Source organism: Bactrocera tryoni, chromosome 4 (genome assembly GCF_016617805.1).
Source record: "Bactrocera tryoni isolate S06 chromosome 4, CSIRO_BtryS06_freeze2, whole genome shotgun sequence".
Classification (NCBI taxonomy): Eukaryota; Metazoa; Arthropoda; class Insecta; order Diptera; family Tephritidae; genus Bactrocera; species Bactrocera tryoni.
Genome location: NC_052502.1, coordinates 31,817,343 through 31,834,997, shown reverse-complemented (window position 1 = coordinate 31,834,997; position 17,655 = coordinate 31,817,343). Strand labels below are relative to the sequence as shown.

Sequence of the window (17,655 nt, the reverse complement as noted above, 5' to 3'; positions counted from 1 at the left end):
CACACAGGGAGTGTATCATATGAGTGGATTTGGGTGAGTGGAAGCCAAGTCTTGATGTCGTACACAAGGTCCATAAACTCAACGCTCGAAAGGCGATTTAGTAGTAGTAAGAGAAGCTGATTGCATGCTACAAAAAGAAGTCGCTTTGCATCGCTGGTGATGAACAAAAACTTCATTACGACAATCCAAACACACAAAAAAATTATAATGTATACCAAATCTTTCCAACCCTTCTTCAAAAACGTAACCTTCAATGCCAACCGCTATTACGCCATAATAACCTACTATTTGATGCCTGAAATTCAAGCTTGTGATCTCGATTTCAACAAGACGGCACCATTACCCACACATCGCCTAAATCAATAGATTTATGGACAGAACATTTCGCTGAACAGATAGTTTTACGTTTTGCACGGTTCAAATGGCCAGCAAGATCGTGTAATATCACACTTCCAGTGGGATATGTAATGTCTAAAGTCTATGTGGCAATCCCACTTCGACTAAGGCCTTGGACCAAAACATCCCGCGTGTCATACGCCAGTTACCAGTGGAAATGCTCAAACGTGTTATCGAAAATGGGACTCAACAGATGGACCATCTAAGACGAAGCGGCGGCCAAAGAAATATTTTTCAAAAAAATAAATGCCAAAGAATGTTCTTTCGAATGATAATAAACATGATCCATTAAATTTGAAATGTTGTTTTTTTTTTAACAGGGAGTCTCGAATTGGATTACCCTTTATTTAAGAGTCTGATGTCTTCGAATCAAATGAGTATTCCCTGCTTAATAATGAACATATATAAATTTTTTTATACTAAACACTTCATTAAAAGGTGGCAACTCGAATTACCAAGCTTTCCAGCTTCGTTTTTTTAACAGTCCGATGTTCCCGTTGTTCTTCAGTTGTCACCTCACAAAAAACACAAATATGTAGCAGCACATTGACAACAATTGGAATTTTGATGAGTTCATTTCGCATTGATTTGCTGTCAGAACGCCAACGTTGCAATGAATCCCAAGCGGCAAACGGCACTAAGGTACTTCACGGCACTGCAGAAACCGGAATAAAAACATTAACCAGCACTTATTGTGTGAGCGGCGCTGCAATGGTGTTGGTGTGAGTATGTGTGGCATGTAATGTACTTCCTTATAAGCGCATTTCCGTCTTGCCGCAGTTCCGCACCGCAAATTCAACGGCGGAACGGCCACTAGACGGCAATCCTTTCGCTTTTATTGAATATCAAAATGATAGTTGCATTTTGTTGTTGTCGTCGTAGATATTTGTGTCGGTTTTCGGCATTTTCTCAGCATTATTGTGAATTTTTGCAAATCGGCCAGGTGTTTGCGTTGCTTTTGTTCTGACAATTTTCTATTTTCATTTTCTTTATGTGAATTTTTTGCGAAAATAAATTGATTTTCGCTTCGCAAAACCCGTGTCTATTTTCGCTTTCGAAAATGTCAATAAAAGCCGACCGGATCGATTGATCGGCTATGCGACAATGTCATGACACGCAAAAAATCCGCACTCGCCACAAAATTCTTTCGCATATCACTCGCCCATATTTGTCCTTCGACATTCTTTTGCATATCCTTTCGCTTGTCTGCTGTTTTCCATAATCGTTCGCTTTGTTTGCGATTTTCAATGCGCATCATTAACACTTTATTTTTACCTTTCTATCGCCGCTTTTGTTGTTTCGTTTACATTGCGTTCCTTTTGTGTTGGTGTTTTCGGTGCTGCTTGTTGCTTTTGTCATTTGTGTTATCCTTTGGGTCCATGTGCTGAGTACCCTTTTCTTGCCGTGCCTATTCAAATATTGAATTAAACCACCGCTGTGGCTGTGATTTGACATTTTCCGTTTGAAAAATCACTTTTTCGCCTCCTTTCAAGCAATGCAAATAACTACGAACAATGGTTCGGTTTTCGTAGACAATGCCTAATGATGCGCCTTTCAAGTTGCTCTCAAAATATGGAAAAGAAAAATTAATTTTGTGACTTATAAGACCAGTAGCGTGGGTATGTTTCTTAGGAGTTCAAGATCAATTCGCACCTTTTGACTTTTGGAACATTTAGGAACTTTTTTTATTCCGATATTATCCTGAGGCTTTTACTTCTTTTTGGTACTAAATATAGATTTTAGTTCTGGTGAGACGTATTTACGGTGCCACACAGTGTCTAGTGAAGTCCTCATCTTATTATGGGTAGGTAAGCTGAAACAATGTTTGCAGTCAGCCGCTTAGGTTGGATATACATACTTATAATATCTGAGAGATAAATCCCATTTAAAACACGAGTCTTCCTCTTCCAGGTCGTGATTGAGGGATTTGAACAAAATATTTCTATACTTTTGATAAATTTGGTTTGGTGCGACCTTTGACTTCATACCGGATTACTTGAATCTTGGAGTTGCCAAACGGAACTCTGGCGGTTCTTTCTCTACCCATATAATGGCGAAAGAGTTGTGACTCGGAAGAAATAGTTGGAGGAGAAGGTCCGTGAGCTTCTTCACGGATGGGTCAAAGCTTAGAGGGAAGGTTGAGGGAGCGTCTACTAGAAGAAGTTCTCTCCAATTTCAGACTTCCTGGCTATTGCAGTGTCTTCCAGTCCGAGGTTGCAACCATTAAGATAGCAGTAGATTTACTGCTCCGGAGTTCAACCTGCTTCAGAGAAGTGACCATCTAATCAGGCGACGATACTAGCCTTTAACTCATTAACAGTACGTTCAGGGCTGGTCTTTGTGATAAGACTGGTATGGATTCCAGGCCATAGCGGAATCGCAGGAAGCTGTAAAACTGATGAGCTAGCAAGAAAAGGCACCCTAGAACCGCTATAGGTAGAATGTTTTGGAGCTTTTAACAGCTCATTGGCCTGTTGGCGTCCACGCAGTAAGGCTGGGAATCCTACTAGGCGCCATCTGAAGCAGCTGTATAGAGATAAGGTGGAAACAACTCAACACTTCCTACTTGACTCTTCCGCGTTTGAGAGGCAAGACTTAAGTACTTGGGAGCGCATTTCTTTAGACATCTCACCGACAGGGCGGGAATGGATATTAAACCTCTGCATCTACAAAGCGTTTTGCCTATTTATAGTTCGAAGAGAAGAGTTCTACTTTCCTAAGGCCTCACAATAGACTACACATCCTACTACGTGTGTTCTTTGATCAGCCATCTAACCTAAGCTAACCTGAGGCAAAATCCTTTTGTCCAATCCATAAACAAGACAAAACCGCAAGAGAACAAAGGATGGCCCCGAACCCGTTTACTTTGGAAACAGTGAAAGGAGGATTCCCTTTCTTTCCGTTTAATCAAATTCTAAAATTACGATTTTTTAATACATATTGAATATAGCCCGATTTTGATAATGCTGTTAGACGAAACCAGAGACGGGTTAGTAAAATATATTGCCGAAAATGTCACCTCCTTGCTACATCAAAGACTCTAACTCTCTAAAACCTTTACATAGTGAAATTTCCGAAAAGAAAGGATAGACGAATCGCGGTGAAATGGAATGCCTTAAGGATAAATATGAGCCAAGAGCATCGAGGTGAAAAACACATGCTTTTTACTCACACGGTTTCGAAAGGACTCTAGGATGGATGTTGGCCTTATGACAGGTCACAACTTTTGTGGAGTTGAGCTTCTCAATATTAACTTTTCATCTTACGGCATGAAGTCCAATAACTGCTCTAAAGGACTTGATGATGATTTTAGGGAAACTGTCTCAATTAGCTCTGACCTCTAATTTTGTTTTCATTGTTCTCAAAATGTGGAGAGCACTTGAAGTACTATAAACAGTACTCTGTGAAATCAGATCTTATACAGTCGACAAAGCGCTTGTGGTCAATTGGAATCTGCTTTGGCGTTTTATTTTTATTCCCATCAGCTCAGCGGGATGTTTGAACTCGTGAGCTTTCCAGTGATCTCGCAAAGACGGAAGAGCCAAAAATAGAGTGTTGAAATTTTTTAACTCGCCTTCTTCCTAACAGCTGCTTCAACTGAAATCGGGTAAGATTCTTTCCGCGTGGATAGGGTAATGAACCTTTGAAACCCCTTAAACTATGGAAAGGTTAGCTGTACTGAGAACCAAGAGCTTCATGAACCTCTTATGATCCACTTTGGATCAAAGGGTCTTGCAAAGTGCAATAACTAAATTTAGCCCAGCGCTAACTGGGACATAAAACTGTGATATTTTTCGGCTTGTGCCAAATAGCAATAAGAGACACATTAGAAATTCTGTAAATAATATTTTTTCTATAAAATAAAGACTGACTTTCATGTTTTCATCTAATCAGTCTAATAAATCGATACCATACAAACGAACAACTGCAATTGTTGCCCGGAAAACACTTTCACAAATAAACGCATGTTTTTTAATCGAGAGAAAAGTGTAAATTGGAAAGAGAAAGACTCATCATAGAACCAATAAAAATTAACAAAAAGGAAATGCAAAAGTCATGGCGAGTGCAATTCAAGTCACAAACAAACAACAGTATGAAGAAAGAAACCGATCTGGCCAAGCAGATGTTTTCAACTTGACCGCATCTAATGGCCTGTGCCACTGAATTGAGGGGTTTTTCGGTTTTACATGCACACACACACATACAGACCCAACAACGAAGGAAACCACTACAGTTAAATATACGAGCTATGTAGAACGGTGTGTCTATTTGGCTATGTAAAGAAAGTAAAAACAACAACAAAACCAAAAACATTTCAAGTTGAATGAAAGAAGAATCAAACGTAAATCAGCAGACGAAAGCCGATATTTGGCAATAAACAAAAAAGCAAAGGCGATATAAAAGGATCGGCACAACAACTGCGAATGGCCAGCGGATACCGTAAGGGCAGTTAGTAGTCATGGTGGTTGCGGAGATGGTACGCGTTGTGGTGGTGGTCACACGAGCCCTGCGGTCACGAGCGATTCCTATCTAACAGCTGAGAATTGAGCTCGGATTCAATGACCAATGCGACTTGGTGGAGGGGTAAGGATGCGCACGTGTTTATTGTGGAAGTGGTACGCATTTGTTTTTATAAGCTATACACTTATAGTATACTTAAAAGGTTCATTTAAGCTGACATTAGTTGGGGATTTCATTTGAAATGAGGGTTTGAGCTTCAAGTTTTTTATTTACATTTTTATAAAAGCTAGATAATTTTCTTTTAAAAGAAGCTCCACTTTTTTATTAGTTTGGGAAAAGTTTCATATCTTCTTTTTATATAAAAAGTACGTGTCACGTTGTTTGTCCGCGATGGGCTCCTAAACTACTGAACCGATTTTAGTAAAATTTAGCACACTGTGTCCAGTTCGAACCAACCAAGAACGAATTCAAAGATTGCTATAAGATTCAGGGAAGCTGGTTATATGAGGGATACCAAGCAAAGACAATCGAAATTCTCCTCTTCTTTGATGGGCTCCCTGATAATTTGGGCCAATCTAACCCGGAATCTTTGTCGGACAGTTTTTTATTTGAACACGTACCTGGGAAGAATATGAGGGCAGGGTGAACCTCTTGGTAAAGAGTTGGAGTGAGCAAGTCCACGGAATTTGAACGGAAGTGGTGGAATTTGAAGTCTTCTGCCGGGAGTTTTCTATCAGTTCTCGCTACAGACTAACAAGCGGAATTGGTTTCAATAGAGGTAAGAGTAGATATGCTGCTCCGAATTGCAGCCTTCATCAGAGAAACTCGCCACGTTACAGCGGAATCGCTGGAAAGTGGGTAAGCGGATGAGCTGGCTCGAGAGGAGAGCCTTATCCAATTTTATCAGATTGACAACGAGCCAGTACAGCGCTGTCGTTGGCGTCAGATCGGCAAGAGCTGGTCAGCAAAAACTTTTGTAGCTGCAAGACCTTCGTGGTATAAAGTGGATCGCAAGATGTTTTCTGAAGTGCTTGCTCTTTGCTTGATGCATCTCGCTACCAAAGCTTTCTGACTGGACACTGTTCAATAGGTACACATACGGTGAGTCTACATACTCATATATTGGCAGATACAAATAGTCGAAGCTGTAAGTTAGAATGCCAATTGTACAGTTTTTGCCATGTTGAGGTTCAAACGACTCGTTAGATCATTTTCGGCGAACTTTGCGAAGTTGCTGGGAGCGATATTAGTTGCCTTAACAAAAGCTGCTTTAACAAATATGTGGTAAACGTAAACCGCTTCGTCGATCTGTAAGGATCTGGAATTTAGGGAATCACAAAGGACCAGCGTCCACAGCTATTCAAGTAGGTTTCTATGTTTCCTTTGGTGTGAAGATCCACCTTTACTTAGTGTAGTACGTATCCCACATATCTCTGTTTCGAAGCTGAGTTCTCTAGCATAATTATTATCAATGGTATTAATTTAAAAATCTGATCTTACTTGGTTTTATCGGACTGACGTATGGAACGACTTGGCGCATTTGACGTCGAGATCTTAATTGAAAGCGTACAAAATATAGCTTATGCTAGGAGTGAAGCCGCTAAACCTTCTCAAGTGACATCGCTTCGCTCTATGGGCTCCTGAAGAGTTCCAAGAAGATCCGACATTTTCGAGCCAAATGTTCTTCAACTATGGGTCCCATTTCTAGGTCAACTGGTATATTAACAAACAAATTTTTCACATTTGGGGCAACTTGAAGAAATTCAAGCGCTGCCATTTCATCTAGAAAAAACAACGGTTTGGTGTGGTTTGTGAGCTGGTGGAATCATCGGTCCATATTTCTTCAAAAATGATGCCGGTGAGAACATAACCGTCAATGGCAACCGTTATCACGCCGTGATAACTGAACTTTGATACCTGAACTTGAAGCTCGTGATCTCGGCTACATTTGATTTCAACAAAACGGCGCCACTTCCACACATCGCATCAATCAATAGATTTATTGAGAGAACACTTCGGTGAGCAGATAATTTCACATTTTGCACCGATACTAGGGCTTGATATCACACCATTACACTTTTTTCTGTGGAGATATGTAAAGTATAAAGCCTATGCGAACATTTTCGCTTCGATTTAGGCCTTGGAGCGAAACATGACGCATGTCATTCGCCAGTAATCAGTCAAAATGTTCAAATGAATCATCGAAAATTGGACTCAACGGATGGGCCATCTGAGACGTAGCCGCGGCCAACATTAGAAAGAGATAATCTTCAAAATATAACTGCTAAAAAATGTTCTTCCGACTGATAATAAATATTGCTTTGAAGTCTTTTGTGGTTTTTCTTTAAAAAAGAATCCTCGAAATGGACCACCCTTTAGTATACATAAAACAATTTTTGGCCCTGTAACCATTTTTGGACAACTAAAAGATGATCTTCCAGTCATAGATACTATATATTATTTATTAAATATGTAAAGCATTTCCAATAGCATTGTCTAAATTTGAGCTGAGTTACTAACTCGATTTTGTTCTATAGTATTTTGTTTTATTAATTTTTGTTAAAATGTGTTCCCTTACGACCCTCTCACTTAGATTTTAGTGCAGCTCCATTAAAATGCAACCCCTAGGAAAGTAAGCAAGTACTATATACATAAATAAATGGCTTAGTATACTAGTATATAGTATACTACTTTTATAAGTATATGTATATCTCCTTATGTATGTATGTAAGTATATACGTTGACGTTGTTTATAGTTTTTTACCCTGAAAGTGGTGCCTACAGCTTGACGAGCACGTAACTCGTGAATACACCTGCCACGCGCCGTTGCGCCAACAGCATGACAACAACAACAATACTTATAGGTAAATGTTTATATGTATGGAGATAAAAAAATATATGTAAATGTGTGCGCGAACAGCGGAACTGTTGCTTGGCCACTGGCTTGCTGAATATGTGTATATATGTATGTATAACAACAAAAGGAAAATATTTTTTTTTGTTTTCAATTTTTATTTTTGTTTTGTTTTTTCTCATGTTATGTATCTTAAGGGCTCTGTGCATTTAATTAAAATATTTACAAAAATCTACCACTAAAGTTAAGTGCTGCAGTCAAGCTGGTGTTTAACACAAAGCCAACAGGACTTGTTCAGCTGGATCGGCGTGCCGCCAAACGGGAAAGATACATATGTAATGTAAGTGCACTAAATCATACGCAGTGATAGTGAGTAAAATTATTCAAAAAAGTAAAATAAAACAAAATAAAAAATAATAAAAATAAAATGAAAAACAAAAAAAAGAAAAAATAAAGAAATGAACAAAAAAAAAAAGAAAAACAAAAACATTTTTTCCAAAAAAAAATGTCTAGTTCACGATAATGTGTCACCAGCTCAGCAGCCATGCCCTGCAGTATGCTAATGAACGTACATAAGTCGCCCTTGATTTGGTTACCTTGTTGCATGTGTGGCTTAACAAGTTGCCCTCGTTGTTGCGCTTATTGCTAGGGCGAACCTATAACTTTTTGATAATTGCATGGCAATTATAAAACGTGTGTTGTTTTTTGGCTTCGTTTTGATGTTGCTTTAATTATTTTGTACCCAGAGAGGTGTTTGTTGAAAGGACAAGCGTGGTGCTGCACGTGGCATACACGCCCGGATATACGCTTTATGCTTGAGTGGATAGCAAATTGCTTTCCGCAGGACATTTGAAAAATATTGAAATGTAGATCATTGACTTAGAGCGGAGTGGGCTCCGATAAGAGACTACGGTACTCCCGAAATAACGTTGTGAGGTCTACAAACGGACATAGACATTTTTTGCATTGATATTAGTGGGGACAAAAACCTCAGATTAGTAGAGATAAAAAGCTTACCGATTATGATTGGCTTGAAGTCAAAATCTGGTTCTTGTTGAAACCGATCACATACGTTGATGGAAATTTGAATATCCTTAGATATATTTAATCGAAAACAGTCACTTAAATACTGGAAAGCACATTAGAATTTTGATTTGGTATGTTGCTCGAATTCCAACCACGGTTATATGTCATAATTTTGTTCCTATCTTACCTCTCTAAGCTTAAGCCCTGAGGTTATCCTTGTTCGAAAACTTTCAGGGAGGCCAAATATTGAAGAGAAAGTAAGGATGAAGGAAGGCAATCGATGCCTTGTATTACTGTGAAAAAGCAATATGGGAAAGGGGGGACTCTCAACAAAGGCAATGCTTTGTTCCTACGAAACTGAAGACAGTAATGTTCTATAGTGTATTCGCCGGGCGGAGGGTACTTCAAAAAGCCTCACTCGCTAAGATCATTGAACGTATTCAAAGAGCAAAAACCGGAGATGCACTACGGACTACACCAAAAATAGCAGTTAATGTCATAGCCGTCGTGGACAATGCCGACAGGTACATTGCGTTCTATCTGCTCACATACCGACGGGGGATATGTGAATGGGAAGAAGTTGCTAGAGAAGAGGCGCAGTGAGCCTTTGCACTGGTGAGTCAAAGCTATAAGCTCAGAAGCGATGGCTGTTAAAGTCGCGACAGTCACTACTTGCACAATTGTAGGGGTTCATACTATACATTGTCCAACATTTGTTAATGCTGTAAGGCTAAAAGGCTTTCAGACACAGTTGTCAAAGCTTTATGGGTGACCATGCACTTTCACCTCTACTGTCCAACAAACAAGACTGAGGTTGAAATATCTCGGCAGTTTTGCCTACAGCGAACCAGGATGCATAGCCGGATTGGCATTAGCCGTCTCAACATATTTATGATGAGCTCAAAGCGCTTTGTCCATTTGTGTGGGTTTTATGATCAATTATATAGGAGTTTTAGCTACAACAAAGGTCTGACGTTCCAAGCTGTAAAAGTGAGTTCTCTGTTAAGATGAACTTCTTAACCTAACCTAACGTACCTCTCTGAAGATAATATCAATAAAAAGATTTTTATATTTCTGTCTTGAAAAGAACGAGTTTTAAATTCACTAGTTGTTCGTACATATATCTTGTTCTGATACCAATCTTTAAGAATCAAAGTGTGGGTCCAATAGTTATAAATTAGCACAGAATTTTCTCTAATATTATTATACAGAGACCTTAAATCCTCCCAGTAAACAATGTACTAAGCCTCTTGTTAATAAAAATTTGTTTCCATTCCCAAAAAGTTATAGTATTTATAGCAGATTATTTCTGTATGAAGTGATAATCGTTGTTCAATTTGCCCAAAAGGCTTCAGAGCTTTAAATGAAGGTTTCATTCTATTCAAAACCAACTTCTCATAAATATGCTTAATACACTAGTATATGTATATGTATATAAATATCATAAGTACCTATATTCTGCGTTAATTTCAAGTTGATACCAAATAAGGTTCGGAGATATGAGCATCTTTGTATAAATTGTTTAACTTTGTGTAATCGGCTGCCAAAACTTTAAATGAAACTTTAAACGCGTTTGATTGGAAACGCTCTTTTCTGAAGATGTCAATGAAGAACATTTTTCGAAATGGCTGGAACGTTACAGTTGAAATTTCACATGAACTTCTTAAATATATGTATTTTTGTCAAGGAATGTTCGAAAGAATAATTTTTGGTAACAATTTCTAAGTCTAATGTCACTCTGAAGTGAAAAGTTTTTTATGAAAAACCGATTTTTATTCGGTCAGGCATTTTCTCAAAAATTAAAATTTTTTTTTTTTTGTGGATTTGACAATTTTCAGATCTTTTTTGGATGGTTCCCCTGGTGTTCAACAAAGAAATCAAGGTATACCAAAATTATGCAAAATGAATTGTATATTCTTAAAGCACATTGAACTCTATAAATTACTTTTATTTATTTTTAATTAATTATAAAATGAAGTACCTTCTATGAAAAAACAAACAAAACTCTTTTTTTCTGTCTTGGAAGTGAATACAAGAAAATATATAAAAAATGTTGAAGAGTTTTCTGTTTTGGCCGATTGATTGACAACATCTTACTACAATTTACTATGCCTAAGCAATCGGACTAGTCTATATTTATTTAAATCAAATGCTGTTTACTCGCTTAGATCGATAATGCATCTAATTTCAGATTATGCCGATAAGAATACCATCTTTTGTTTTGAAAGTGAATAAAAATGCTAAATGATGTATCCTCTATTTATATAAGAGATAGGGAATGACGTTTACTCCAAAAGCAGACCAAAACTATGCACCTAAGCAAAGTAGGCGGTTTGGTATATTAAATCAATTAAAAAAATAAAAATAAGATCTGCATAACATACTATACAGTACATAACTTATTGACCGGTTAGCTAGAGCTAGACAGATGAAAATCTTCATAAATCAGATCAACTTGGTAATTTGTGTGTCGTAGTAGAAGAAATCGAATATTTTCATAAGTGTTTAAATATTATTTAATAGATTCGAGAGTTTTATTTGTTGGTTAAGTGGTTTTTGAAGTTATCTGAAGCTTTATAATGTAAGCAATGAAAAATATACTTTTTAGGAAGTGGACAAAAAATCAGACATTTCAAACGAAAGCCGAAGTGCTATTGCTGTACTTTTAAAAGAAAAAAACTACATCCAATAGAGAAATTGGATTGATTGCAGCTCTTGTTACTCGAGCAGCGAAAATTGAGGACATGTTTAAAATTGGCGCCGTTGGTCGCGCAAGTAAGCGACAAAATGCTGTTCAAAATGAGAAAATATCTCAGCGCATTCGACGTATGCCAGTGAGGATCGCTATAGAAACGCGCACCATATCAGCTAGATAAATTCCCCTTTTGAAAATATCGAAAAGAACAGTTGAACGCATCTTTTCAGAAAAAGAACCTAAAATTCCGCCGTCCAGCAAAGTAAACAAAATTGACCAAGCGAATGAAATATCAGCGGGTAATACGGGACAAGCTCCACCTGAACCACACAAAGGATAAACATAAAAACTACTGATTTCCTTCACAACTTGGATATCAATATATTGCCTTTGACTTTTAAGCTCAAAGCTTTAATCAAATGGTTGCATGGGTTTTCAAAAATACTTATTGCTAAGACACGTACTTCAAAACTATCAAATTTTCACGTAATTTTTGATCCCTTCATAAAAGCAAACTACAAAATAGTCTACCATATCCACACATATCCTTCTTCGCCGAGTTCTCAATGCACACTGAGCCTGAGTGCGTGAAATCATATTTTGCAACTCAAAATCAAAGTAAAATCATCAAATCGTTTGCGCAGAACTAAACAGGTAAATGAGGAAGAGTCGAAAAACCAGTGCAAGAGAGCCGAGATGGCTTCAGACAGCTACTCTTCTTAAGCAATTACGGCTTGAAACCAGAATGGGAACAGTTTTTTATTTCATTTTGCATGAACGTTGTGAAGAGCGAGTTCATGGTCGGCCTCAGCCTACTCACGCACTAACTCGAGTGAGTAGAACAAGGAGGCATGCCTGCGATATCAGTGCATTACTATTTACCTGAGCCGACTGATAAGCGGCGCATTGTTTTTTTAAAGGTGAGTGCGTGCGCAAACACTCGGATAGATGAGCGAGTGATCGTGCACGAACAAAGCGATCGTAGGTGAGCGAGAGCGCAGTTGACATGTGGCAAAGAGTTGTATGCTCACGTATAATAACTACGATATGCGTAAAAAGAGAGTGCTGCTTATTTTGATTGAGAGCACATCCCTCAATTATTTAAAGTTGCGGACGCTAGTTTGAAGAGCGCGCCTGAGCTCGGAGTTACGTGCGTTGTTATGCTTTCGCATTTACCTGTTAATAAAACTGATCAATAAAATATTTTCTGCTGCACTCGGAGCAAGCGCCAAGCTGCTCTTTCGAGCGCGCTCTCACGGCGCGTATGCCCGGCTAATTGGTTGTTTAAATGTGGTACCTTGGCGACTTGGCGCAGGAGTCGTGCTGTCAGTGAGTGTAGTACAAAACGCAAAGGTTTAGGACGAAGGGACTCATTCTTGTGCAAGGTGTCGTAGGATCAAGTTCACTTGAACTTTAGAAAGCGCAAAGATTTTTGAAAATAATTTGTACTCAATAAATATAGAGAAATTGCCATAACAACGACTTTAGAAGTGCTTGTGTCATAGTAACAACGAACGCGCAAAATAAAAATACTCAAACTGCTTTAAGATTGCTAAGCAGTTGTAACAGCAGACTTACACCGATGGTGAATATGTCAAGCGCGGTCTTTACGCCGAACAATTCCAAAGCCAACAACGCGCTGCAGTGCTACAATAAAACCATAAGCTCGCAACAGCAGCTCAGCGCAGCGGTGAAAATGTTCAAATATCAGAATATTGCGCCCGCGCCCGCAATATCTGTGGCCAGTGGCGGCTGCACAGGCGCTGAGATTAAAACGCGCAAGTACACGCCCCGCGCGCCCAGCAACGGCGGCGGCCCATACAGTGTCGATCAAACGCAATCGGTGCAGCGGCGCAACGCACGCGAACGGAATCGCGTCAAACAGGTGAACAATAGCTTTGCGCGCCTGCGTCAACACATACCGCAAACGATCATCACCGATCTGCTGAAGGGCGGTGGCCGCGGGCCGCACAAGAAAATCAGCAAAGTGGATACGCTGCGCATTGCGGTTGAGTATATACGGCGGCTGCAAGATTTGGTCGATGACTTAAATGGTGGCAGCAGCGGCAGTAGTGCAGCACAAAAGATGAGCGGCAGCGCACGCAGCAGTGAGGGCTTGCTATTAACGACCAGCGCGGACAACAACAACACGTCGAGCAATAGCTCGTTTAGCAGCAGCAGCAGCACGAGCAGTAATCTCAGCTTGCTGGCGCCAGATTCGCCAGCGCGCAACTCACCGAGCGCGGGTGGCTTAGCAGCGGCGGAACAATTGTACTACGCCAGCGCGGCCAATAGCGCTTTACAGGCTTTCCAACAGCAGCAGCAGCAGCAACAATTTACCTCTACGCTCCTCACCGCCGAAGCGTTGCAAGCGTACGCAACACCACAGCCCATGCAGACAGCGCAGACGCAGCTTGATATTGGCTGTCCGTCGCCTACCTCATCCTTCAACTCCAGCATGTCCTTTGATTCGGGCACTTTTGTGCATTCCCCCGTGCCACATGGCGCAAATGGTGAAGCGCAGCGCAACGGCAGCGTTAATAATAGTGCCAGCGCGCAGCTTGATGCGAATTTACAGTTGAAATTCGAGCCATACGACAACTTCAATCTGCACGAGGAGGACTGCACGCCCGACGATGAGGAAATACTCGATTACATATCGCTGTGGCAGGAGCAATGAGTGTTGCGCGTATAGGTTGTGTATATAAAGACGTTCAGGGATAATATTGCCAGTGAAATTTGTATTGTAAATATATATATATGTATGCGTGTGTGCTTAGTGTTAAGTTTACTCAGTTACCTAGTCAAAGTAGTTGAATTTGCCAATTTTTTTCATAAAAAGAAAAAACTTAAAATTATCGTAAATATGTATGTGTTTATATAAAATAGTTGTAGTATTTGTGTGCCTTAGTTCAAAATTATGTACATGGAGAGATATGACTACTTGTAAAGCATTTACAGTTAGCTTAAGTGCTATTAACTTTTAATGGAAGACAATAAAATTAGCGTTAAGTAGACTAAGCAAACCACCGGAAGACACTAAACTGAAATAATTTTAAGGCTGAAAAACGAAACTGAATATTATTAAGTTTAAGCATTTTTAATTTTAAGTTTTATTGTGCTAAATTAAAAATATTGAAAATATATACTATATACAAAATAATGTAAAAACATAAATCGAAATATTTTTTTTATTTTCCCGAGATTTTTACATTTTGTCTGAGGCTGTACTCGAAAACGGGCAAAATAACGATTTTTTCTCACTTCCTCGAGCAGAAATTATGTAGTGGACTAATTTTTTATAATCAGGATAAATTTTTTACGATTTTTTCTGTATTTAAAAAATATTGGAAAATTGGAATAAAGTAATAAGTAAACAAACAAACAAAGTAAATAAACGTAAACGGCTGCACCAAAGCGAGATTACTCTTTACAAGTAAAGAAGTTTCCTTACAAGAACTTGATTTTGATCATCTAGCTTGAAGCTATTTGATATCGAGTTCCAATCTGGAAAAATTTTATATCTGCTTTGGACAAAAGTACGTGCCAAATTTCGTAAAGATATCTGGTTAAAATTTGTTTTTTTTTTCATAAAGATCGGAAGACATATGAGTTTCTTGAAGATAAAAGAACGTGTGCAAAACTTCAGATCGATATTTGAAAACCTGAGGGACTAGCTCGCATATATACAGACAGATCGATATAGCTGAAACGACTGATCTCGTTAAGCTTATACTCTTTAAGGGATATCTGATGTTTTTTTTTTGGTGCAACTAATATCGTGGCATACTTAATATACCTTGTTCAGATAGAATATAAAATCAATTGCTTTACATGCATGGTAACAAAAAAGTGGCCGCCGGAAATGTCAATAGAGCTCGACATCCTTGCCTTACGATTTTCAAGCCCTATATCCTTCACTTTTTAATATATTCATCTGTTGAAGAGGTCGAAGGTTGTCCAGAACGAGGCATGTCTTCAGCGATCTCTAGACCATCTTTGAAGGTTTTGTACCACTGAATCACTCCAAGCCTTTTCCAACATTCGCAAAGAGTCCGCACACGAAATTTGGTTAGAAATACCTAATTTAAGACAAACTCTTTCTTTGATATTTTTATCCATTGCAAAATCGCAACGCACTACTGAGGTGTACCGACCTAAGCAGCTGTTCTAAACAACCATGATCGCGTTCATATTTGGTAAAGTAATTACCGACAGTCCTACCGACTTAACAAAACATATCATATACCAGAGGAACAATTTTCGGGTACTTCTTTGTGACAATGTAATTTGTATACCATATGGAACTAGGAACCATATGACCAACCTTATGACTACGTTCAGAATGCTTAATGTTTATCAATTCATAAACAGCCACAAAAGAGCCAGAAGAACATACCAACTGCATGTGAGGTATTAAGTGATACGCAGTGAGTAAACATTCACGTGGAGTGAAGAAGACATTTCCTTAGAAAACGGATATATAACTCAGGAAATTTATAGTTTTCTAGGATTACACTTATGTATATCTCACCTAGATAATTTTGCCGGTTTCAATAAGGCAAACTTTTTGATACCAACTTTAAGCTCTTTTATGTCTGTGTTTCCTCTATTTCTTCACGGACTCCTTCTGCTAACTCTTCTAGTACTTATGGTACGCCGCTATCAACAAAGACTCACTATTATAAGGAAAATATACCCTCTGAATCTAATTCAAGTTAAGCATAGGCCCTACGGTCCACATATTTGTTTTGTACAACTTTAAAAGGTGTGGTTTGATCATAACCATTTTTGGAATAGGTTAGTACTAAGTCGTATGACCAATCTGTAGTTGCAGAGGGTCCTGTTTGGACATTTACGCTAACCAAAACTTTTAAATATGGATCACTAGACCCTAATAGATCCACGGAGCGTTTTTATGCTATCACAAATTTGTTAAGGCGCTAATATCAATCTCAGCAACTTCGCCAAGTCCACTGAAAGTGTGTCTAACGAGATTCTTCTATCCCAGTCTGGCAAAAGCTGCACAGTTGAGAAGAAAGTGTGTAGATGATACTTCCCTTCCCTCTTCTAAACAGCTTTGACCAGATGTATCCAAGAAGATATTTAGTCCCACCGACTGTGTGCCTATTGGATAGCGTCCAGTCAGAACATTTATCATGTCGGCGACATGAAACTTGTTAAGAGCAAAGAATTCAGAGGACCTCTTGCGTTCCACTTTGGGCCAAAAGGAAATCGCAGCCGCAATACCCACAGAAAAGCCATAGATCCAACGTTAGAACGCAAGAGGATAGCCGGATACCGACTCCTAGCCAATGTGATGAAATTAGTGTAAGAATGCCTTTTCGAGCAAACTTATTGACATTGCAGTTTCCATCTATTCCGCTGTAAAGCGGCACCCAAACATGTCGGATAAAAAAGTTACTTGTTGCTACTGATAAAGAGGTCAAACTTTCTTCGAAAAATCTTGATTTTTATATGTCTGATTTACAACGAGACAATACCTCTTTGGAGCTAGGGCTTTTGGACAGCTGTTACTTGGTTTATAATCGTTACCAAAATAATGGTTCGGTTCGCTGGACTTACTTTTGTTTAAATGAGTACGTTTATAAACAAAATGTTGCGATTGGAACGATGATGATCAACAAACCATTGTTGAGACGCCGGTACATCTTCACAAAGTCACTGTTTGGTACGAAGCATGGGCAAAGGGAGTCATTAGGAACCGTAGTCTTACAAAAATGAAACTGGCCATAATATTACTGCCATTTGGAAATGCTAAGGATTCATTATTAATGATCTCTACGTGCTTGAATTAGATAAAGCTGATGTGGCTGACCTTTGGTTCCAACAATACGGCGCTACATGCCATACAACCAGCTTGTGGCGTGGCCTCCAAAATGTAAGGCTTAACAGCGCTGGACTAATTTTTGTGGGGTTTCAAGAAGTGATTTGGCTACGCAGAAGAGCCTGAGGCAATTGACGGCTTGGAAAATAATATTTCGTAGTGTTGCTGACATAAATATATCAACTCTCCAAACTGCCAATAAAAATACCGATGTTTCGATGTTCGTTCTAAGGCTAATATAGAAAATTAATAATTACATAGAGGCAAGTGAACAAATCCTGAGAAAGTGGCGCAAGCAGCAAAGTAACCAATTCACGTTCTTGTTCTCATTTCAGCGCAAGTGGCGCAGTGCCACAGTTAAAAAAAAATGAGATC

At 38.9% G+C, this 17,655-nt stretch overlaps 1 protein-coding gene across 1 annotated transcript; it reads left to right on the top strand.

Annotated features, from left to right (window-relative positions):
- The first annotated feature begins 13,014 nt into the window (after positions 1-13,014).
- On the top strand, positions 13,015-14,112 carry LOC120775255 (achaete-scute complex protein T4). The gene has a single exon (XM_040105336.1). The coding sequence runs from the start codon at positions 13,015-13,017 to the stop codon at positions 14,110-14,112; it is 1,098 nt and encodes a 365-aa protein (XP_039961270.1).
- Positions 14,113-17,655: the final 3,543 nt, after the last annotated feature.